Source organism: Elephas maximus, chromosome 12, assembly GCF_024166365.1.
Source record: "Elephas maximus indicus isolate mEleMax1 chromosome 12, mEleMax1 primary haplotype, whole genome shotgun sequence".
NCBI lineage: Eukaryota > Metazoa > Chordata > Mammalia > Proboscidea > Elephantidae > Elephas > Elephas maximus.
Window position 1 is genome coordinate 45,199,131 of NC_064830.1, and position 25,456 is coordinate 45,224,586.

General features: G+C 44.3%; 1 protein-coding gene across 1 annotated transcript in view; it reads left to right on the forward strand.

Moving 5' to 3' along the window:
- Positions 1–25,456, forward strand: part of DPYSL5 (dihydropyrimidinase like 5) — a 113,045-nt gene that overhangs the window by 74,723 nt on the left and 12,866 nt on the right. The window contains exons 3-8 of the mRNA XM_049902800.1: positions 16,774–16,932; positions 17,728–17,907; positions 18,807–18,875; positions 20,179–20,223; positions 22,315–22,390; positions 23,590–23,746. Coding sequence (XP_049758757.1) covers positions 16,774–16,932; positions 17,728–17,907; positions 18,807–18,875; positions 20,179–20,223; positions 22,315–22,390; positions 23,590–23,746 — 686 coding nt within the window. The remainder of the gene's footprint in view (positions 1–16,773; positions 16,933–17,727; positions 17,908–18,806; positions 18,876–20,178; positions 20,224–22,314; positions 22,391–23,589; positions 23,747–25,456) is intronic.

The following is a 25,456-nucleotide window of genomic DNA, read 5'->3' on the forward strand; positions in this document are numbered from 1 at the left end:
TCCCAGATGATCTTCTTCTCTTATCACCCTCCCTCCATAGGTGATCTGTCACCGAAGACTCTGAAAGTGTATAGCTGTAGCCTGGACAGCTCTGTCCACCTGCCTACTAGACATCTCACCTTGGATGCCCTCAAATGCCCCATTGACACACCCATCACAGGCTCCTCATCTTCCACCACAACTCTCTCCTTTCCCAGGGAGCCCTGCTTCAAGGAATGACACCACCATCCACTGGAGCCGTAACTCACTTGTCCGAGACCACAGGACTCAAGCGATACAGGCAGAGCTTGATCCCAGGTCTGCCAGCTCCAAAGTTCATGCGGCTTGCACCACGACATCCTGCCTCCACACACCACCTGAGAATTGAAGTTCATTTCTAACAAACTTAAAAATGCAAATGTCACTGTAGGCCCCAGCCAAACTCTGGGCCTGCCCTGGGACCCCTCCCCAGACTACCAGCCACTTCACGCTAGACCTCTACTTGGACCCCTTTGTTGAAAGCCCCTGACCCCTGGGCTCCCCACCCCCTCAGCTCTCCCAGCCCCTACTCCTGGCTTCACAAAACTACCCCTTTACAATTGCCCTGTTACTGCCTCTATCGCTGATTCTGTGGTGCATTCCGCATAATGGTTTTACTAAACCTCCTCTTGGTCAGACCAACACTATCGATCTTCCCCAAGTCTTTCCTCTAAGGAACTTGGACTCATCTCTCGTTTTGCTAAGAATCCTGGGACCAAGGTCCTATGCGCCCTTAGCTCTCCACCATGTCACTTCTGATTGTCTCCTTTAACCAGCTCCTCCTGAATGGGTGGGAAGAAGTGTCCCTCCCAGCCTAATATAATAGATGTGAATATCAGCCCTCAGTTTCCTCATCTGAATAATGGGGATAATAACAGCTCCTATTTCATATGGTTGTTGTGAGAATTAAACAGGGCTTTGTATAGTGCTTGGCACAGAGTAAATGCACAGTGGATGTTGGCTATAATTCGCACTTGAATGTCCCTCACTATGTCTAGTGTAAAAACTCCCCTGTAAATTTCGTCTTCCTTATCCTGATGTTATTTGTTTCGGTCACCCAGTTATTTACATCACCTCCTGTCATCAAACCTGTCTTCTTCCAAGCAGAATGTTTCAGCTTTGTCCCTTCCATCCTAGTCCCCAAATTCAGGTCTGTAACCCTAACACTGCAGTTCAGCTTGCACACTACAGCCAGAGCCATGTTCCAAAGTCTACTTCTCACATCCTTCCTCTGCCCAGAAGCCTACTGGGCCTGCTCAGGGCTCATAGCAGAGGCTGGCAAGTAGTCTATCACAGCTCTCCCAACAGCCTCCCTCCCTGGTCCACAGATGCATCCAGAATCCTCTTGGTAACTGTGCCTCTAAGCTCCCTCATTCCCATTACTGCCACAAACCCAAGCTAACAAACCTTGCCTGTAGGATGGAATCCAAGTTAATCAAGGTCCAGACATTTAGTCCTCATCAGACCCCTCCTCTGCCAAAGTCAAGCAGGTCTATTCTCTGTCCCCAGCTGTGTCTCTGACTTTGCCCATATCATTTCCTTCCCCAGAGTGCCCTGGCATGATCAAATCACACCTATCTTCCAGCTCATAGCCTGTCTAGCCTAATGTGACCTTCCTTCCTCTGGTCTTTTTTTGAGCATCTTCTGTTGATGCTTTCCATCATCATTTAGAAATACTATCCTGTGTTGCTTTGTACTCTGGTATAATTTTCAACAGTCACTTCTATTAAAAATGAACTTTTTCTTGCCCAGTTTGCCAACTGAACTCCACCCACCTTAAGGTGTTTACATTTCTCACCTCTCCTGGAGCATCTGGTACACGTAATAGATGACACGTGGTATGTGCATTGGTACTACCTACAAATTATGCTTACTGTTAATAATCAGTACTATTTTGGGAGCTCCTATTCTGTGTACTCGATTTGATTCCTGTGTTTTCCATCTGGTGAAGTCCATGTGTATGGTCACCTTTTGTATTGTTGAAAAAAAGGTATCTGCAACAAATAAGTCATTGGTCTTACAAAATTCACCATACGATCTCTGGCTTCATGTCTATCACCAAGGCCATATTTTCTAACTACTGATCCTTCTTCTTTGTTTCCGCCTTTCACATTCCAATCACCAGTAATTATCAATGCATCTTGATTGCAGGTTTGATCAATTCTAGACAAAAGAAGTTGGTAAAAATCTTCAGTTTCTTCGTCTTTGGCATTAGTGGTTTGTGCATAAATTTAAACAATAGTCGTATTAACTGGTCTTCCTTGTAGGCATGTGGATATTATCCTATCACTGACAATGTTCTACTTCAGAATAAATCTTGAAATATTCTTTTTGATAATGAATGCAATGCCATTCCTCTTCAATTTATCATTCCTGGCATAGTAGACCATGATTGTCTGACTCAAAATGGCCAATACCAGTCCATTTCAGCTCACAACTGCCTAGGATATTGATGTTTATGTGTTCCATTTCTCTTTTCTACGACTTCCAATTTTCTTAGATTCATACTTCATACATTGCACGTTCCAGTTATTAACAAACATTTGCAGCTGTTTCTTCTCATTTTGAGTCACGCTATATCAGCAAATGAAGATCCCGAAAGCTTTACCCCATCCACATCATTAAGAGCAACTCCACATTAAGGAGGCAGCCCTTCCCCAGTTGTATTTTGAGTGCCTTCCAACCTAAGCAGCTCATCTTCCAGCACTCTATCAGACAACGTTCTGCCGCTATTCATAAGGTTTTCACTGGCCAGTTTTTTCAGAAGTAGACTGCCAGGTCCTTCTTCCTAGTCTGCCTTAGTCTGGAAGCTATGCTGAAACCTGTCCACCATGGGTGACCTTGCTGGTATTTGAAATACCGGTGGCATAACTTTCAGCATCACAGCAACACGCAAGCCACTACAGTATGACAAACTGATAGACAAGTGGTGGACTATATGAAGAAGAATAGGGCATCAGGATTGGAGGAAGGCTCATTAACAACTTTCAATATGCAGATGACACAACCTAGCTTGCTGAAAGCAAAGAGGACTTGAAGCACTTACTGAGGAAGATCAAAGCCTACAGCCTTCAGTATGAATTACACCTCAACATAAAACAAAAATCCTCACAACTGTGCCAGTAAGCAACATCATGAGAAATGGAGAAAATATTGACGTTGTCAAGGATTTCATTTTACTTGGATCCCCAATCAACACTCATGGAAGCAGCAGTCAAGAAATCTAAATGATGTATTAAAAAATATATATATATATTGCGTTAGGCAAATCTGCTGCAAAAGACCTCTTTAAAGTATTAAAAAGCAAAGATGTCACTTTGAGGACTAAGGTGTGCCTGACCCAAGCCATGGTATTTTCAGTTGCCTCGTATGTGTAGGAAAGCTGGACAATAAATAAAGAAGACTGAAGAAGAATCGACACATTTGAATTACGGTGTTGGTGAAGAATATTGAATATACCATGGGCTGTCAGAAGAACAAACAAATCTGTCTTGGAAGAAGTGTAGCCAGAATGCTCCTTAGAAGCAAGGATGATGAGACTTCATCTCACATATTTTGGATATGTTATCAGGAGGGATCGTTTCCTAGAGAAGGGCATCATGCTTAGTAAAGTAGAGTCAGTGAAAAAGAGAAAGACCCTCAATGAGATGGATTGACACAGTGGCTGCAACAGTGGGCTCAAACATAGTAACCATTGTGAGGATGGCACAGGACCAGGCAGTGTTTGTTCTGGGGCAGTGTCTTGTTCCGTCGTACATAGGGTCTCTGTTACTCAGAACTGACATGATGGGACCCAACAACAACAACATCTGTGCAGGTACTGTACTAGGTGCTTTACACATATTATCTCATTTAATTCTCTTAGTAACCCCATGAGGAATGTATTTGTATATGCGGTTTACAAATGGGGAAAAAGAACTCAAAAATACTATATAACTTCCCCAAGGTCTTACAACTGGTAAGTGGTAGCGTTGGGATTTGAACCTAGAGCTGCCTGCCTTAAAGTTGGAGTTGTGGCACTATACTAGTTTGCTTCTAAATATAGCATTAATGGGCCTTTAAATGGCAGGCAGATTAAGTGTAGAAAAAATGTCTTCTTTGCAAAGTGTATTGTAGATCGAATGTTGCCTGTTTCCTGTGTCGACTGGTAGAAGAATTAAGTGTGAGCTTTAGATATGGTGGAGTGAGAGCGTTGTAAGGGACCGTGATCTAGCAGATGTGGTTGAGAAGGTAGGAATGAAAAGTGAAAGGATGCTTAGGAGTGCTGTGTGGAGTTTAGATAAAACCAGTCAGCTTCAGGATGAGCTCAACAGGCTGCAAATTATGGGTCAAGAAAAGGCTTGAGAACTGCAGCCAAAAGAGCAGAATGGGCGGCCCCATGGAACTGATCAAGCATCGCTTGGATGCCCTGGAGAAAGGCTGTTTTCTCAGAGAAAAGAAGCATTTGAAAAAAGGTGTTGGGGAGCCTTCCAAAGAGGGTGGAGTGGGGGGTCTGGAAGGGAATTACTAAAGTGGTCTGGAAGAGAATTAGCAGAGAAAGGCTCAGTAATGGGATGTCCTAAGCCCACAGCATGACCTGGCTGAGTGGGCAATGAAGTTAAGGGAAAGGCCTAGTGAGAGCCTGATGGGGGAGTTCACCTAGATTAGGCCAGTGTAGGTGGTAAGTGGGTGGCAGGACCAGCTACATAATTTGCAGGGCTCTGTACACAATGAGGAAATTGTGGTGCCGAAGTGGTTAAGAGCTATGGCTGCTAACCAAAAGGTTGGCAGTCTGAATCCACCAGGTGCTCCTTGGAAACAGTATGGGGCAGTTCTACTCTGTCCTATAAGTCCAAATTGACTTGATGGCAATGGGTCTGGTTAGGTTTTGTGCTCAATGAAAAATGGGGTTACATATCATATAAGTCCACTTATATGAAATATCCAGAATTGGTAAATCCATAGTGGCAGAAAGCAGATTAGTTTTTTTTTTAGGGCTAGGGGGAGGAGGGCACAGGGAGGGACTGTTTAATGGGTAGAAGCTTCCCTTTGGGGTGATGAAAATGTTTTGGAACTAGATAGAAGTGGTCACTGCACAGCAACATGAATGCACCGAATGCCGCCAAAGTGGTACACTTTAAAATGGTTAATCTTTATGAATCATGTTACATGAATTTCACCTTATTTTTTTTTAAATGAAAATATGAGGTCCCTTGTTAAAAATTATTAAGAATTTCAGGATGGTGAGACATAGACCATTAAACCAAGCGTGGGAGCCTTCTCAGCGCAGGGTCCTGTTTGATTGGATAGGCCATGCGCCCTGGCTGGTGGGTGTGTGTTTTAGGATGTGTCAGGTGTGGTTCTAAGTGCTATCTATACATGTATCATCTCACATAAAATGCTTGGGTCCTTCTGTCGGGGCTTGCTCAGGACGTGCTGTGTCCCAAGGTGTGGGGGTGCTGAGAGCTGACTTTCCAGAGGGGGCCCTGCAGGTGAAGGAAGTTACTCAGAGCAAGAGAGAAACACTGATGGGTTTTTTTTTTTTTTTCCTTCTTGTGCTTTGGGAGGATCTGCATAAAAGATAAATAATTTTAATATGAAAAGAAAAGGAAGTGATTCAGCAATTTCAAGAGAAGCAGATTCCATCTGAACAAATGATGTCTTTCCCAATTGCACTAAATAATGCACAAATGCATTGCACTCACTAGCTGACAAGGCACCTGCAAATAGCTCAGCATTCAATCCTCAGTGCAGAACACACTGTTTCAACTTTAAAGATTAAGTTGCCCTTAATGCAAACATCTAGGTGGTAGCAGATCCAGGTATCAATCCCAGCTTTTCTAATTCCACTCACCTCCCCAAACACACCCCCTTTCCCATGCATCCATATGAAAATCAAATCTAGCAAATCCTTTCCCCTTCCCCAAAGAAAACTCCATGGATTAGCTCTGGCCCAAATGCCTTCCCACCAGCAGAGCACAAGCTTGTGCCTCGACCTCTTGGTACTTGGCCTTGGAGCAAGAGAACCAAATGCTAGGTGGGTGGCGTGGGAGTAGGGCACTGTTACAGGAAACTCAGCAGATCATGAATTATTTCAGCTGCAGCAATGTACAAGAAGATGATAAGAGAATGTCTCTTCAAAGGTCTTTGTCCTGATAAACCAGGAATGACCAATGCACCTTTCTTTCCCAAACTGTGAAGCCAGCAAATAAGTCATACCCAAATGGGCACAAGTATCTGAAATCTCTTTGCAGCTCACTGAGTGGATGGAAAATATGGAGACCCCCGTGTACCCCACAGTGGCCTAATAAGCTAATGAAGCATAAAGATGACAGTTATTAAAAGGTTTAGACTGAGTTCTAGCACAAGTTCCTGCTCTTTGCCAAGTGTATGCCTGGAAGTAAATTGTGTCATAAAATGGATCACCGTTGAGTGTTTTGGATTTTCTTAGGGACTAAGTGGGGGGTGGCATAATTGGGCATCAAATAAATTCAGATTTACCCAGCAGTATGTCATAAATGTCAAACACAAAATAACAGTGGACCTCTGAAATAGTAAAATTATGTTTTATATCCTGCCAAATGCGTACCATCATACCGTGTCTGAGTTGGTTAAACAAATGTGGTCCTAATGTCCGTATTAATTTAGTAGTGAATTCCTACATTCAGGATAAAAATAAATGCCCACATACAGAATGGGGAATGGCTGGCCGAACAACAGTTTATGTGAAAAATAAGAGTTCGGGTTGGTAAATGGGCAGGTTTGGTTAGGCACCAGGCTCAAGAAGGCCCTAGTGGATTTAGCTTCTCCATTGTCAGAGACTGGTTTAGTTGGAGATGTGCATTCCCCAACCAAAAAGCCAATCCAAACCCATTGCTGTCAAGTCAATTCTGACTTATAGTGACCCTGTAGGACAGAGTAGAACTGCCCCATAGGGTTTCCAAGGCTATGGTCTTCATAGAAGCAGAGTGCCACATCTTCCTCCCACAAGCTGCTGATAGGTTCGAACCACTGACCTTTTGGTTCGCAAACAAGCACGTAACCACTGTACTACCAGGGCTCCTATGCACACCCCACAAGCCTGCAATTCCACTTCTTGGCAGTGTATACCTGCGACACAGGGACTGCTCATATGTACAAGGGAGACTGCAGATGAGAGCTCTGGCACCGTCCATGGTAGTGCATGTCCATGAACTTATAAGTGAATACATACATTGAGGAACGTTCATACAACAAGTTAGTTAAAATGAGTGCAATACATCTACATAAATAAATCTTAAAGATAACGTTGAGTAAAAGAAGCAAGTTGGACAGTTTTCAAACAGTAAAAGCATAAAACCGCGGATGGGAAGAGTTTATATCAACTTCAGGAGAGGGGATGGGAAAGGGTTGGGAGGGCTTTTTAAAAGAGGGATCTGAGATAAATATGGCAAACTGTTAAATCTAGAAAGTGGATTCATGGGTGTGTGTTGTATTATTTTTGGTACTTTTCCTGTGTGTTTGAGATATTATGTTATTTTTAAATAAGGTACTTTAAACACATAAGTATTCTTAACTACATTTTAAGTAGTTTTGGCTTCCTCCAAATCTATTTTTAAAGGTATCTATTATAAAAGTAATATATTCTATTCAATACGTTTTGGAAAAGTAGGAACAGTAGATTACTCTCAATCTTAGCGTCCAAAGATAGCTCTTGCTAGTGTTTTGGTATATTTCCCTCCATTTTTTTTTTCCTTTTTGTGTGTGAGTCTGTGTGTTTAAACATAGTTGTAAACATCTTGTGTGCACATATTGAGTTCTGCTATTTTCACTCATTAGAGCACAACCCTTTATTTATGTCATGACTTAGCCTTCATGAACATCATTTTTAGCGTCTGCCATTAAAGATCTTCCACAGCTTTTTTAACCAGCACAGTTTTTGTATAAAGTTATGAACACGCAACACTCAACACGGTCACATATTCTTAAACATTATCCTTTTTAAACCCCTGGGGATGGGATGGGGCCATGTTCTGCTGTTCATTTCTACAAGGCTGTTTTTGTGTGGGATGACACTAAAAAGGTCTGTCACAGCCGTGATATCACGTTCATGTGAACACTGAGCTTGTCAACATCTATCCAGTGGGTAGGATATGTACATATTTAAGAAGCCAGCTCTGTATATATCTTGCCTGGAAGGAAACACGTGCTTATACAAGCTGGTGTCTGGTCTGGCTCCGAGTCTGCACCTGGGAAGGTATTTGCCGACCCCATTACATTCTTGTTTTGAGCCTAGGGTAGCAGCAGTAATAATTATTTCAGGTATTGCTGTGCCCCTTTCCAGCTTGTAGACACTCTCTCATCCACTGCCATCGAATCATCTTGAGGCCACTGAGAAGTGAGCACAGAAGGGACACACAGCTGTAATCTAGATTACAGCCAGGAAGTAGGAAAGTCAGGACCTCCACCGATGCTCTGGCTTCCTCCAGGACTCTTCAGTTTCCGTCCTTAGGCCCAGGCAAGAGGGGCCTCTGCCCAGGCTCTGGACTCTAGAGGACTCTGATGATAGCACCCCCTCCCCACTGGGCCAAGGGGTCATCTCCTCCTGGAGCCCAGCAGCCCACTCCTAGGCCACACTCTAGGTCCCTAATTCCCTGACCAAATGGCCCTGAGCATTTCCAAGACCTCACAAACCTGGATCTATTCTCCTGAGGAGATCAGGCACCAGGGTGTGCATACCTAGGCCCAAGGGGCAGCATTTTGCAAAGAGTGGGACAGACCTTGGGCCTGTGTGCTGCAGGATGAAGCCAGGATTGGGGGTGGGCCGGGTGCAGGGACAGGGTCTGAGGGCCAACTTCGCCTGAATTGTAGCTCAGAACTGCAAGAAGCCTAAGCCTGGTCTTTTTGGTCATTATAAGCATGTATTTGCCAGAGTAGGAGGATAGAATTATTTCATTTAACAGTGTGTTAATCTGATATAAAAGGAGCCCTGGTGGCGCAGTGGTTAAGCACTTGGCTGCCAACTGACAGGTCAGCGGTTCGAATTCACCAGCCTCTGTGGGGGAGAAAGACGTGGCAGTCTGCTTCTGTAAAGATGTACAGCCTTGGAAACCCTGTGGGCAGTTCTACTCTGTCCTATAAGATTGCTATGAGTCGGAATCGACTTGATGGTAACGGATTTTTGTTTTTGTTTTTTAAACGTTTTATTGTGCTATATAAAAAAAAAAATTTTTTTTATAGGTGAAGGTTTACAGAGGAAATTTATTTCCCATTCAATAATTTATATACAAAGTGTTCCATGACATTGGTTGCAATCCCCGCAATGTGTCAGTACTCTTCCCATTACCACCCTGAGTTTCCCATTTCCATTTGTCCGGTTTTCCTGTCCCTTCCTGCCTTCTTACCTTTGCTTTATGGGCCGATGTTGCCTTTTGGTATTGTATAGGTGATCTAAGAACTTTCATCACGGGTGTTATTGTTTATTTTATAGGCCTGCCTATTATTTGGGTGAAACGTTATCTTCGGCACTGGCTTCAGTTCCAAGTTAGAAGGGTATCTAAGAGCCATAGTCTTGGGGTTTCCCCTATTGGACTAGTAAATCTGGTCTTTTTTATGAATTTGAGTTTTGTTCTACGTTTTTTTCCATTCTAACTGGGACCTTCTATTGTGATCCCAGTCAGAGTGGCGGGTAGTGGTAGCCACGCACCATCGAGTGTTTCAAGTCTTAGGCTAGTGGAGGCTGTGGTTCCTGTGGCCCATTAGTCCTTTGGACTAATTGCTCCCTTGGGTCTTTGATTTCTTCACTCTCCTTTGCTCTGGATGGAAAGAGACCAATAGTTGTATCTTAGATGGCTACTTGAAAGCTTTCAAGACCCCAGACGCTACTCACCAAAGTAGGACGTAGAACACTGTCTTTCTAACTATGTTGTGCCAATTGACCTAGATGTCCCCAGAGACTATGGTCGTTTGCCTTCAAGCCCAGTGACTCAGTCCTCTGAGGTGTTTGGTTATGTCTAGAAAGTTTACATGACTGTGCCCCCATGTGCTCTATTTTATATGTGAATATACATGCAGCACAGACAAATATATATGCACAAATATCCATAGCCAAACCTACACATGCACGTAGATGCACTCCCATACACCCTGCCATGACCTTGCAGGACTGTATAAGTTATTGTATTTACCATAGCTGTCTTTTATTCTTGTGTACCTCTCAGTGTCTTCCCTTGCCTTTGTCATGTTGTGCTGACTTCCGCCTTATTGTATATTTCCTTTCCCTTCACCAAAGTTAACCCTTATCTACTATGTAGTTAGTGATTTTCCCTCCCTCCCCCTCCCATCCCTGGTAATCATCAAAGAATGTTTTCTTCGGTGTGTAAACCTTTTCTTGGCTTTTTATAGTACTGGTCTCATACAATATTTGTCTTTTTGTTATTGACTTATTTTACTCAGTGTAATGTCCTCCAGATTCATCCATGTTGTGAGATTTTCCCAGATTCATCACTATTCTTTATCAATGTGTAGTCTTCCATTGAGTATTATGTGCCACAGTTTTCTTATCCATTCATCCACTAATGGGCACTTAGGTTGTTTCCATCCTCTTGCTATTTTGAATAAGGCTGCAATGAACATGTGTGTGCATATGTGTCATGGCTCTTCTTTCTCTAGGATATATACCTAGGAGTGGGATTGCTGAGTCATAGGGTGTTTCTATTTCTAGCTTTTTAAGGCAGTGCCATGCTGTTTTCCATAGTGGAAACAATAGTGTGTAAGAGTTCCAATCTCCCTGCAACCTCTTTAACATTTGTTATTTTTCACTTTTTTTAATCAGTGCCATTAATACTGGGGTGAGACAGTATCTCATTGTAGTTTTGATTTGCATTTCTCTGATGGTTAATGGGAAACTCTGGTGGTGTAGTTGTAAAGAGCTACAGCTGCTAACCAAAGGTCGGCAGTTTGAATCCATCAGGTGCCCCTTGGAAACCCTACGGGGCAGTTTTACTCTGTCTTGTGGGTTGCTATGAGTCGGAATTGACTCAAGAGCAATGGGTTTGTTTTTGTTTTTTTTTTTTAATGGCTGATGATTGCAAGCATCTCTTCATGTGTTTCTTAGCCACCTGAATGTCTTCTTTGGTGAAGTGTCTGTTCATGTCCTTTGCCCATTTTTTAATTGGATCATGTGTCGTTTTTGTTGTTGAGGTATTGAAGTTTTCTATAAATTTTAGAGATTAGACCTTTGTTGGATATGTCTTAGCCAAAATTTTTTCCCAGTCTGTAGGTTTTCTTTTTACTCTTTTGGTAAAGTCTTTTGATGAGCCTAAGGGTTTAATTTTTAGGAGGTCCCAGTTATCTAGTTTATCTTCTGCTGTATGTGCATTTTTGTTTATGTTTCATATTCTATTTATGCCATGTATTAGGGCCCCTAGCATTGTCCTTGTTTTTTCTTCCATGATCTTTGTAGTTTTAGGTTTTACATTTAGGCCTTTGATCCATTTTGAGTTAGTTCAGCATTGGGTTTTTTGTTGTTAACTTTTAAATACTTAGAGATTTGGCACCAAACCAAAACCAAAAAACCCATTGCCGTCGAGTCAATTCCAACTCACAGCAACCCTATAGGACAGAGTAGAACTGCCCCAGAGGGTTTCCAAAGAGTAGCTGGTGGATTCAAACTGCCCACCTTTCGGTTAGCAGCTGATCTCTTAACCATTGTACCACCAGGACCCATGGACCTCCTTTTCTACTCTTGCCCTGAGAATGACCCTGGCTCTTTTCATCAGACTGTGCTGTTTCTGGTCCCCTTTTTTTCCATCCAAGGCTACAGACCTACTGAGGGGGTGCAAAGGAAAGCAGTCTAGAACCACAGAAAAAGAAAACAACTGAATTTGTAAAATCCCAATATACTAGACTCCCCCATACTCACATGTAAAAACAAAAAATGCATTTCAGGACAAAATAGAGTACAACCACCTGCTGTGTGGATGAATCAGCTGGCTCAAGCCAGCAAAATCAGAAATAGAAGCCAGCTAGTGAAGCTACAATCTGCACCGCTTTCCCCTTCTCCCAATCTCTCTGCCACCCCCATCACTGCGCCTACATGTGCATCACACACCACCGCCCTCTGTTGGCAACTTTAAGATCTGCAAGAAGCCAGACCATTGCATTTCGATGACTACATGGGTAAGATTCTCACTGGTCCAGCCAGGGGCTGAGTCCAGGGTCACCAAGGAAAATCAAGGCTGCAAGATTTTCATTCTAATGGTTGTTTGGCCACTGAACTAATTTTTTTCAGCCCATTATTCCCCAGCAATATTTCTGATTTGTGGTCAAGAATTTAGCTGAGTAGAGAAGCATGAAACTGTTAAGACAATTTCATTGTGCTTTTTCTCTCCGCTACAGAATTACACAGGTTAACAGCTAGGCTCTGAATAATTAAACACACACATCAGGACAACATCTTCCCGAGTACATTCCGTAAATGGCATTTTATTTGACTTTTACAACTATCCAGCAAGAAAGGTATTTCCATTGTATAATAGGTTGTTGTTAGGTGCCATCTAGTTGGTTCTGACTCATAGCCACCCTATGTACAACAGAACAAAACATTGCCTGGTCCTACACTATCCTCACAATCATTGCTATGTTTCAGCTCATTGTTACAGCCACTGTGACAATCCATCCTGTTGAGAATCTTCTTCTTTTTCGATGACCTTCTAACTTACCAAGCATGGTGTCCTTCTCCAGGGACTGGTCCCTCCTGATATTATGTCCGAAGTACGTCGGCCGAAGTCTCAACATATTGCTTCTAAGGAACATTCTGGCTGTACATCTTCCAAGACATATTTGTTCATTCTTCTGGAGTCCGTGGTATATTCAATATTCTTCACCAACACCGTAATTCAAAGGCATCAATTCTTCTTCCGTCTTCCTTATTCATTGTCCAGCTTTCAGACATATATGAGGCAACTAAAAATATCATGGCTTGAGTCAGGCTCACCTTAGTCCTCAAAGTGACATCTTTGCTTTTTAATACTTTAAAGAGGTCTTTTGCAGCAGATTGCCTAATGCAATATGCTGTTTGGTTTCTTGATTACTGCTTCCGTGGATGTTGGTTGTGGATCCAAGTAAAATGAAATACTTGGCAACTTGAATGCTTTCTCCATTTATCATGATGTTGTCTCTTGGCCCAGTTATGAGGATTTTTGTTTTCTTTATATTGAGGTGTAATCCATACTGAAGGCTGTAGTCTTTGATCCTTATCAGTAAGTGCTTCAAGTCTTCTTCAATTTCTGCAAGCAAGGCTTGTGTCATTTGCATATCACGGGTTGTTAATGAGTTTTCCTCCAATCCTGATGCCTGTTCTTCTTCATATAGTCCAGCTTCTCAGATTATTTTCTCAGCATACAGATTGAGTAAGTATGGCGAAAGGATACAACCCTGACACACACCTTTCCTGATTTTAAACCATGCCATATTTCCTTTTTTATTAGAATAACTGCCTCTTGGCCTATGTACAGGTTCCTCATGAGCACAATTAAGTGTTCTGGAATTCCCATTCTTCTCAATGTTATCCATAATTTTTTATGATTCACACAGTCAAATGCCTTTGCATAGTCAATAAAACACAAGTAGACATCTTTCTGGTATTCTCTGCTTTCAGCAGCATTTGACATCAGCAATGATATTCCTCATTCCACATCGTCTTCTGAATCTGGCTTGAATTTCTGGCAGTTCCCTGTGGATGTACTGCTGCAAACATTTTTTAATGATCTTTAGCAAAATTTTACTTGCATTTGATATTAATGATATTGTTTGATAATTTCCGCATTCTGTTGAATCACCTTTCTTTGGAATGGGCACAAATACGGATCTCTTCCAGTCTGTTGGCCAGGTAACTGTCTTCTAAATTTGTTGGCATAGATGAGTGAGCACTTCCAGCCTTGCATGCATTTGTTGAAACATCTCAATTGGTATTCAGTCAGTTCCTGGAGCCTTGTTTTTCACCAGTGCCTTCAGTGCAGCTTGGACTTCTTCCTTCGGTACCATCAGTTCTTGATCATATGCTACTTCCTGAAATGGTTGAATGTTGACTGTTTCTTTTTGGTACAGTGACTCTGTGTGTTCTGTGTATCTTCTTTTGATGTTTCCTGCATTGTTCAATATTTTGCCCAAAGAATCTTTCAGTATTGCAACTCTAGGCCTCAATTTTTTCTTCCATGGTTTCAGCTTGAGAAACGCTGAGCATGTTCTTACCTTTTAGTTTTCTTATCCAGGTCTTTGCACATTTTATTATAATACTTTACTTTGTCTTCTTAAGCTACCCTTTGAAATCTTCTGTTCAGCTCTTTTACTTCATTTCTTTCTTTTGCTTTAGCTACTCAACATTCAAGAGCAACTTTCAGAGTCTCTTCTGGCATCCATTTTTGTCTTTTCATTCCGTCCTGTCTTTTTAAAAACCTTTTGTTTTCTTCATGTATAATGTCCTTGTTGTCATTCCACAAGTTGTTTGGTCTTCAGTCATTAGTGTTCATTGCATCAGATCTATTCTTGAGGTGGTCTCTAATTTTAGGTGGGATATATGTAAAGTCATACTTTGGCTCTTGTGAACTTGTTTTAATTTTCTTCAGCTTCAGCTTGAACTTGCATATGAGAATTGGTGGCTTGTTCCTAAGTTGGCCCTTGGCCTTGTTCTAACTGATGATATTGAGTTTCTCCATCATCTTTTCACAAATGTAGTCGACTTAATTCCCATGTATTCCATCCAGTGAAGTCCATATGCATGGTCCCCCTTTATGTTGTTGAAAAAAGGTATTTGCAATGACTAAGTCATTGGTCTTGCAAAATTCTATTATGTGAGATCTCCAGCTACTTTTCTATTGCCAAAGCTGTATGTTCCAACTACTAATCCTTCTTTGTTTCCAACTTTCACATTCCAATCACAAGTAATTATTAATGCATTTTGATTGCATGTTTGATCAATTTCAGACTTCAGAATTGGAAAAATCTTCAATTTCTTTATCTTTGGTATTAGTGGTTGGTGCCTAAATTTGAATAATAGTCGTAGGCATGTGAATATTATCCTATCATTGACAGTACTTTAGGATAGATCTTGAAATGTCCTTTTTGATGATGAATGCATGCCATTCCTCTTCTATTTTTCATTCCTGGCATAGTAGACCATATGATTGTCTGATTCAAAACTGCCAATGCCAGTCTGTTTCAGTTCACTAATGCCTAGGTTATTGATCTTTATGTGTTCCATTTCATTTTTGGTGACTTCCAATTTTTCCCAGATTCATACTTCATACATTCCATGTTCTAATTATTAATGGATGTTTGCAGCTGTTCTCATTTTGAGTCATGCCACATCAGCAAATGAAGGTCCCAAAAGCTTGATTCCATCCATGTTATTAAGGTTGACTCTACTTTGATGAGGCAGCTCTTCCCTAGTCGTATTTTGCGTGTCTTTCAACCTGGGGGGCTCATCTTCCAGCACTCTATCAGACAATGTTACACTGCTGTTCATAAGGTTTTCACTGGCCAGTTTTTTCAGAAGTAGACTGCCAGATCCGTCTTCCTAGTCTGTCTTAGTCCAGAAGCTCCACTGAAACCTGTCTACTGTGGGTAACCCTGCTGATATTTGAAATATTGGTGGCATAACTTCCAGCATCACAGCAATATGCGAGTCACCACAGTACGACAAACTGACAGATGAGTAGTGGGTATAATAGGTAAAGAGTCTGAATCTCAGAGAGTTTAAGAAACCCCAGTGAGGTTATTCACTTGGGAGGTGGCAGGGCTGGGACTTGAAACCAAAACTCAGATTCCAAATCACTGTAAGGACTCAAATAGAAGGAATAGTTTCGTTCAAATTTATTCATCAAAAAAGGGAGCCCTCACGAAGTCTCTCTTATTATGAGGCCTTCTCAATAATTTTAATAGCAAAGTTTTGTTTCAGGACAACACATTAGCCTGAAACAACCTTTGCGCAATGCCAGCTTTGAAGCTTACAGGAGTCATCTGACTCAATTGTTTTGTTTTGTCTTTATAGAAGGGGAAACTTAAATACAGATTTAGTAATTATTCCTGGGAGCATACCTTGCAGTTGCCAAGTGAGGCTTTTAAAAGATTCCTTTTTAAGTAGTTCTATTGTGGAAATTAAAATAGAATAAATTTTTCATTGATAGATCATACATAGACACATAGATGCATATGTAGATAAATGGAAACAAAGATGATGTGCTTGGAAAAAATTGATGACAAAGACTCTAATGTTGAAGATGGATATAAAAAGTGTGAATAAAATTGGTCCATGAAATGTGAGAGAATAAAACAAAGCAATATGTCCAAATTAACATTTTAATATATTTTGGTCTAAATATATGTGTATAATTAAATTAATAAGTATTATAAATAGATGTTTGATTTTTTCATCTACATCCCTAAGGGTTTATATATTCAAGTTGACCAGAAATAATTTCGGGAGGGGGGAAAGATTCTCACAGGGAAAATAGAGGTTGACCTTAGGCTTGAGTAATTCACTACGCAGTTAGCCCAAAGCACCAAACTGAAGCCCAGGGTGAGGAGGAAGCAGTTCGTATGCGGCATCCACAGTTATTATGAACTGCCTGCTTCTCCATACAGCTCCAAACATGGCTGCAACTGGTCTTCACAGCACTCTTGTGAGGTAGAGTCTGTGGCTGTCCTGAAGGTACACCTGGGAGACCCTGTCTCACAAAGTCAGTGACTTGAGTGCAGGTAGAGATGTGACAAGACTACCGTCTTTGTCCCTTTCAGGCAGCACTAGTTGGAGGTACCACCATGATCATCGGCCACGTCCTGCCTGATAAGGAGACCTCTCTTGTGGATGCCTATGAGAAGTGCCGAGGCCTGGCCGACCCCAAGGTCTGCTGTGACTATGCCCTCCATGTGGGGATCACCTGGTGGGCACCCAAGGTAACAGTGCTGGGCAGAATCCAAGGAGAAAACACAAATGCTCTTTTAGGCTGAGGGGTTGTTTGGTCTGAGCCAGTTGGGTATGGTGCTCTCCTGCATGTATGGCACATCCTTCCCCGCCATCCTAACTCCCCCAAATGCCAAGAAAATAAGTCAAGATTCCATAAGTGGGTGGCCCTGACCTGCATAACTTAAAGAGCCAATTTTCCAGCAGACACAGGGAGCTCCTGCAGCAATAGAAGGTTCTAAGGCCAGAGGCCAGGCCTGGGAAGTACTGGCTCCTTGCTCTGACCACAGGCTCTAGTGTCTCCTGATGCCTGACTCCTGCCCATTCCTCAGTTGTAGTCGTTAGGTGCCACTGACCCAGGGTGCTGCTGAGCAGTGGGCTAAGCAGGGGTCAGGCTCGGGCTCATTTCATTTTCATGCTGGGTGTCACCAGCACTGAGCTGATGTCTCAAACTGAGTGGCTCAGCACCTGCCTGGTATGAATGGAACTAGGTGAACTTCTTCCATGCTGGGGCCCAGCTCCTGCTCTGGTCTGTGGCTGAACCTGGCTTCTTCCCCACCTGGGATCCTTTCCCAGTTCAGTCTCTGTGCCATTTTGTGTCTATGCCCTGGATCCCTGTGGGGCCCTGTCCTGAGGGGCAGGAGGTAAATGAGAGAGAGAGATTGCTGGTGGTCCTATGGTGCCTTGACCACTGAGTCAGGGCTGGACCCATGTCTCCCCCAGCATCTGCCAGTCTGCCTCTTGACAATCTGTAACCATGGAGCATTGCCTTTGTGTTTTCCCTCCAGGTGAAAGCAGAAATGGAGACTCTGGTGAGGGAGAAGGGTGTCAACTCGTTTCAGATGTCCATGACCTACAAGGACTTGTATATGCTCCGAGATAGTGAGTTGTACCAAGTCTTGCGTGCTTGCAAGGACATTGGGGCGATCGCCAGAGTCCACGCTGAAAACGGGGAACTCGTGGCCGAGGCAAGTTTGTGGTAGAGAATGGGAGGGGGAGGTGGAGACAATTCTCAAGGGGATTCCTGACTACCCTACAAGGCTCAGACAAAACAAGTTGTAAAAGAACATGTGAGATATGAACGCCACAGATGGCAAATCTTGATCAGAAAATTCAAACTCTTCTACTGTCTATAAAAAACAAGTCTGTCTATAGTCCTGGAAGGTTTCTAAGTCTTAACTAATGATGTCTTTTTTCTAATGCTGTTTAGCTCATTTAAATTCCACTATAACAGAAGAATTTGAAGCACCTCTTAGGAATAATGTTAATAAGAGTTGACATACAGAATAAATAAGAATGTAGCTTTCCACTTTCCTGTACCTCTTCAGAGGAACTGAGGTGTTATAGAGATCTATTCACTAGCACCAAGAAAGATGAGCCCCTTTGCACTCCTGGTCTTAAATAGAATACTTGGGTAAGAGTCTAGAGGTTGCTGGACTAGAGATTTGTCTGCATTTTCACTGGGGAAACTCTGACTTTCAGATCAATAAAGAATGCATTTCTTTGGTGTCTCAGGCCTATTGGCTAATCACTGAACTGTATTTTTTAGGATGAAGAGATATGTTGAGTCATTTTAAAGCGAGAATCAGGGGAGCCTTACTACAAGGGCTCCATAGATAGGGACAGATCCTGGCCAGGTGGTGGGTTCAAACAGCCGACCTTTTAGATAGCAGCTGAGCTCTTAACCAGTGGGCCACCAGGGTTCCTTTACTGGACTTATTCTGCTTTAAAAGAAGATGAATATTCCAGAAGTGAGAAAAACCACAAGCTTACTAGAATGGGCTGTGTCTTGCCTATTTTGCTGTCCCTTGGGCTTAGTATTTTCTTTTCCCTCTGTGATTCAGTGTTTTCTTTTGCTGTTATTCAGGGTGCGAAGGAGGCACTGGATTTGGGCATCACAGGCCCAGAAGGAATTGAGATCAGCCGTCCAGAGGAGGTGAGGAAGACTCCCTGTGCCCTTTGTCAACTTCTTTCATGTAGATTCATAGACTCTTTCAGAATAAAAGAGACATCAGTAAATATAAGCTGTAGTATATCACTCTATCCTTGGATGACATTCCCATCTGGAAGCTTCCCAGGGAGCAGCTTCCTCCATGCAGAGGCAGACTTGGCCTTGAGCTTCCTGGGGAGAGGTAATTGGGGGACCAGACCCACCTACTTGATTCTGATTTCAAAGATCTGGGGGAGAGAGTGTCAGCACTCCGGAGATTGCTTTGCCCCAAACTGCATTGGGAGAGAAAAGACAGGCTGGAAAGGCCCTCAGATGTTAGAAGGAATTCCAGTCATAAGCCATGACTCAGTGTTGAGGAGACGAGACCCTTTTGAGCATCTTGGGAAAGCTTTGGACGTTTCCCACCAGAGAACAAGAGGCACGTGCATGCCCTTGCTCCTTCCCCTTACTGCTCAGTGAGAAGATGATTAAAAGCCCTACTATCCTTTTGCCTTCTGGTTTTAGCCTTGAACCAGTTTTGCAAGGTACCAACACAAATCCCCCATAGTTCCCTTGCTAAAGAACTCTATTATTGAGGGACTACATTAGACCCCTACATTAGACTAATGCCTTCTTACCCTATGACCCTGTTGAGACATTCCCTGATGTTTGGTGGGGCAGAAGCTACTTCTTATTTCTTCAAATTCTTAAATGCAGAGTGGTGGTTGGATGTCCATGAGGGATTGGTGGGGAGGTCACAAGGGATGTGGAGGAGACAGGGAGGTGATGGTACTCGCCATCATTGAGGGAACCAGGTCAGCCCCACAGGGGTCAGCTGGGAACTCCTGCCTCACTCCTGGCCTGGATGTGCCTCTATCTATCGAGCCCTTGAAGGTAGGTCCTGTTTTGGCACGTCAGAACTGATAGAGAAGGGAGACGCCAGATTCTACAAAGTAAATATACTGAGGCCGTGCCTATAAGAACAGAAGTGGGCAGGGATGGAGCTGGGACTGGACTTTTCTTTGTTAATACTGTTTTGCTGCCTTTTAAGCCCTGAATAGCACCTAACAAGAATGTGCCCGGTGTACTGAACAAGTCCCAGGATTCTCTCTTGGCATAAGTCGAGATGGTTGGAGCTTGGTGTCCTTGCCCAAGGCGTGACCCTGAGCCACCCCTGTGAATGCAGTTGGCCCCTCCAGCTCTGTATCAGCTTGTACAGCACCTTCTATGCAGCAGGTTCTTGGGCATGCGTGGGCTGCTTGGAGGAGGTGGTGAAGCTTGTTTTCTTCCTGCCCTTTGTTTCTAATAGCTGGAAGCGGAAGCCACTCACCGTGTCATCACCATTGCAAACAGGGTAAGTAGGCCCAGCTAACCCTAACCCCAGTGTCTACTCTGGGATCAAAAACCAGCCTCTCTAGTGAAGTTTCATTCTGCTCTGGGTGTCAGCAGCATGCCTGGCTCACAGGGCCCACAACTGTTTGCTGAATGAACATTGTGATTCCCACAGACCTGGCATGAGTCCTCTTGCCACCTGTGCATTCCACCCCACTGAGCCGCCGAAGCCCTGGTACATTAATCAAGTGTCAACGGCCCCCAGGTGAGGTCGGAGAAGATAGAGGCATCAAGGAGCCTCTCTGCAACTAACAAATAACAGTAGCCATCGAGTCAGTTCCAAATCATGGCAGCTCCACGTGTGTCAGAGTAGAACTGCTCCATTGGGTTTTCAGTGGCTGGTTTTTCAGAAGTAGATTGCCAGGCCTTTCTTTCGAGGTGCCTCAGGGTGGACTCCAACCGCCAACCTTTCAGTTAGCAAACAAGTGCGTTAACCGTTAGCACCACCCAGGGCCTCCTCACTGCAACTGGAATGGGTTTACTTTAGAGGACTTGTTGCTGGGAGAACCAGAGTTTAAACTTAGGCCACTGGTTCACTGCTTCATCATTTTTCCTTTGGTCAGGGTAAAGCCCTGTCAGGGTAACGAGGTGGGCGTGCAGTGTGGTGATGGGAACGAGCAAGAGATGTGGAGCCGGAAGTTCTAGCTTTGGTTTTTACCAAATACAGGCTATTTCCATTGTGTATGCAAGTCACCTAACTTCTGAAATACAATTCTATCATTTATAAAATTGAAATGATAATATTACCCACTTTCCACAAGACAGTCGTGAGGATCAAAGGGACCATGGAAGGGAAAGCACTTTATCAACAGTAAAGCACGTACAAAGGTTATTCCTCCTTCTGAACCATGACTTACAGGTCTGAGTGACTCAGCAGTCTAAACTAGCCCCTCCACAACAGTGGTTTTCTCAGTATGTTCCCTGGACCAGCAGCATCAGCATCAGCATCAGCATCACTTGTTAGAAATGCAAATTCTCAGGCTCCATGCAGACCCACTCAATCTGAAGCTGGGAGTGGGGCCAGGAGTCTGTGCTTTAACCAGCCCTCCAGAGGTTTCTAATGGACACTAATGTTCAAGAAACTCTCCTGGGCTACCCCAAAAGATGTCATGGAGGGGTGGTGTTAGGATTATCGGGGGAAACAGAGAGGTTGTAGGTCCAGCTGGTCTCAGAGTTAGAGCCAATGGGCTTGGGTTAAGCATGTCAAATCTCAGACCACTTCCTACATCCCCCGAGTCCTCCTAAGGTGATAAGCAAAGAAGGCATCAGAGTAACATTTGAGGAGACCACGTTTTCTAACAGCAGTTTCTAAGTCTGACATTGCCTTATTGTCATAACAACAGTTATTTCACCAGTTACTTCTTAGTGGAAACTTACCCCAGAATGAGGAAAAGTCTGAACAACAAAAGGGCAGCTCCTTGTTTTTTAGCTCAAATATTTGCCCAGAGAAGTTACATTATGAACCATGGTCACACAGCCTGGTAGGGGAAAAGCTGATCAATACTAGGACCCAGGTGTCCATTTGCAAGATCAGTCCTCTCTGGCCTAGACTCTGAGCCCTGAGCCTTGTGTTTTGTTCTTCTTCAGGGCACACTCTGTCTACTGATGGAGCAGCATTCGAAGGGCAGAAATCATAATCTTAAATGCAGAATACAGTACCTGACTGTCTCTAGGTCATCAGAGTCATGAACAGGAAATTAAAACAGAAAAAATAGCCCCTAGTTTTAAATTATAAATAGTCATGGTCGTCCAACAGAGTTTATTAAAGACTAATTCTGGTTGGACGGTAGAGCAGTCCTGACCTGACGTTCCCTCCCAGGTCGGCCTCCTTGGTGGGCTGATGCCGGAAGCTGCTGCTCCTCCTTGCCCTCTGCCTGCACCTGTGCTGTCCGCCAGCCCAGCATTCCCAACACAGGACTGTCACCTCCAGGGTGGGCTTGAGCCATGCCAGGGGAGATGCTGGTGACAGAATTGATTTTGCCAGAGTTATTTCAGTGCTTGTTCAGTTTGTGGCGTGATACTGTCTACTGGCCCCTGTCTTTCCTGTGTTTAGACTCACTGTCCAGTCTACCTGGTCAACGTGTCCAGCATCTCGGCTGGTGACGTCATTGCAGTTGCTAAGATGCAAGGTAAGTCCTTGGGCTTGGAGGGACAGCGGACTTGTGTGGTGGGATGGGAAAACAACGGGCCCCGGTGTAGCACAACCCCAGACCTGGCTCCTGGGCCTTACCTTCCCTTTTCTCTACTACTGTCTTCCTTGGAACCATGCCACAGTAGCCTGGGTTCAGTCTGTTAAGACCAGAGTCTTTTCCTCCAGACATTTGTATGCATAACAGCTTTACAGAAGTGTCTGTCACCTCTTCTGAGTGTGATAAAATTTTCCAAGTTTTAAATCAACTCATTAATTGGTGTGTTTTTGGCCTCTTGGGTTTTACTGGTGGTTGCCTTGGTAACCAACATAGAGTCCTGGACCAGTTCCAGTGGACATTCACGGGATGCCAGGGTAGTCCCTGAAGAAACAACAGTGTGTGGACCAGCTTCCCTCTGTAGCCACCTGGAGCCCTTTGTATAAGCCCTGAGGGCCCTCATATGTCTCTAGTTGCTGATCACCTAGTAAAACCCAAGGGCTTTGTAGTTCTTTGTACTCCCAGGCCAGCACCAGCTGCTGGCGAGGTCCTGGTAACAAAAGAAACAAAGTCACGGTCACAAACATGCAGATATAAGAAAGAAGAAAGAGCATCCCACCCTTCACACTGTATTGCCCTCAGACTCTGCCCCTGCCTCTCCTCTAGTTGAAGCCCTTTGCAGTGTCTCACCTGCATAGCTGTCCCAGCCTCCTGATGGGCCCCTATCCCCTGTCTACCTGTTCTCCAGCCACTGCTGCAGATCCCATGACCATCTATCTTGAACAGCACCCACTTGTTGGGAGCCAGTGGTACCGTGTTGCCTACAGAGTTAACAGTCCACACTGCTCCTTGGCATGGCCTTCGAGTCCCTCCATGCCCCCCCACCCCACCCATCAAGCTTCGTCTCCCAGCAGCACCCTGCGTACACCGTGCTCCAGCCAAGCCAGACTCCTTGCAGCACCACTTGGAGCCTTCCCCCCTGGAAGCCCACACCTCACTGTTCTCCTTACCCAAAGTCAGCATGGCAATAGGGAAGCTCTCTAGACTTGAACTCTGTGGGTGCTGTCAAACGCCTGAATGATCTTGGGCAAGTCCCTTTCTCTCTTTGATTTCAGCTCCTTCGCCTGTAAAATGAGATGTTCAGGCTGGGTGATCTCTCAGCCTCAGTGGCTTCTTACTTATGGTTTTGACCCTTCTTCCAGGGAAGGTTGTGCTGGCTGAGACTACCACTGCACATGCCACGCTGACAGGCTTACACTACTACCACCAGGACTGGTCCCATGCAGCTGCCTATGTCACGGTGCCTCCCCTGAGACTGGACACCAACACATCAACCTACCTCATGAGCCTGCTGGCCAAGTAAGGCATTGTGACAGGCCTGCTGTGGCCTCATAGCACAGCCCTTACCTCAGTGCGTGCCATCCGGGGAGCCTGTAGATCTTTAAGAAGATGTCGTATAGGCCTCGGGAAACAAATTTGACTAGGGTAGATTTTGTTGCACTTTTGTTACCTTCTCCAGAGCCCATCAGATGATTTCCATCCTATTACACTTCTATGACCACTTGTTTTGGAGTGAAAAGCCTCTGAAGGTGTAAGAGTAAAAAGAGCATATGTAATACTGTGAACAGTGGTTATTCGGAATCTCAAAGGACATTGATATCTTACTCTAAAGCCCACTGGGGAGCAGTAGGATGTGACCTCTGACTTATCCTAGAATATCCGTAGATCTTTCTGTCTCATTGTTTTTTCTTTCACCTCTCCCTCTTCTCTTTTCTTCGCGTGTGTTGTTCTCTCCTGGTGTGCACCTCTCTCCTTCAATGTCTTCTTCCTTCCTACCCTTCCCTTTTACTCTCCACATTCTCCTTCTTTCCCCTCGTACCCTCCCTCCGCATCTCCTTTTTTCCAGCTCCTCTTTTTCTAACATGCCCTTCACCCCATTTGAGTCCAATCTAAAGAAAATGGTCTAATGAACAACCTGAATTTGGTGAGGCACAAATGAAAAAGTTTTGTTTTGTCCCAATAATTACTTGTAGCTTCTTTCTTTCTCCTGGTGACATTTTGGGTTGATACCATTGCTTTCTCTTCACTACTGGTTATAAAAACTCAGGCTACTTTAAAAATCAACCTCCTCCCCACCTCCAGCTAGCACAGGTGATAAGAAGATCAGGAGTAAAGTGTGGGGGTGGGGGGTGGGACTTCTGCACACCCAGGCATGTGTCTGTACCTTTTCATTAAGTTGTTGCTGCTTTTCAGGCTGAAAGCGACTGATCTGGGGCCCTCCCTACACAGGGCACACGTCTAGATGTGGGCTCTCCTGGGCCACTGCCACATGATCCCCTGACAGGAGAGATGACTCTGGCTTGGCCTCTTCCACCTGTACCTTCCCAGCTTCCAGCACTAGCAGTGTCCCTGTGAGCAAGGACTCTAGCATGGCAGCTTAAGCCCAGCCACTTTCTACAGTTCCATGGCCCAGAGGAAGCTCACACAGCTTTGCCACTTGCTGCAGTGGGAGGGCAGGCTGCCCCCACCCTACCGGCTCTCCTCGTCCTGATGCTCAGCCAGCTCAGAGGCAGGGCCACCAGTTCACTGCCTAGGCAGGTGCCCACTGCTAACACCTCTATTCTCCACCAGGGCATCTCATGAAATATCCTCTCCCTTGGCTTTGGGTGAACTGGGGAAGCGGAGGTAGGGAAGCACCACTCCCGCCATGAGGAGAGGAGGGGAAGGAAAGACTATAGGACTCTTCACTCTACCAAGACCTCATCTCCCTCCCTGATCTTAGAGACTGGGGGACAGGGCACATCTCTCCTAGGGTGGTAGTGAGGGCAGTTGAGGCAAGTGACCACCCCAATCGAAGGTGGCTCTCTTTAGAATATGGGGCATTTATTTCATCCACGTCCTTTGCTTTCAATCCTGATGTCAATAAGGAACGGGAAAAGCTCCACTCATCGTTCTGCTGTTAACAACCTGAAGAGGTGTGTGTAAGGCGAGAGCGGTTTTCTAGATGTAAGTGGAGTGCAGTTGATGGGTTCTCAGGTGGAGGGGGCCTCTGCAGGGGGGCAGTGTACA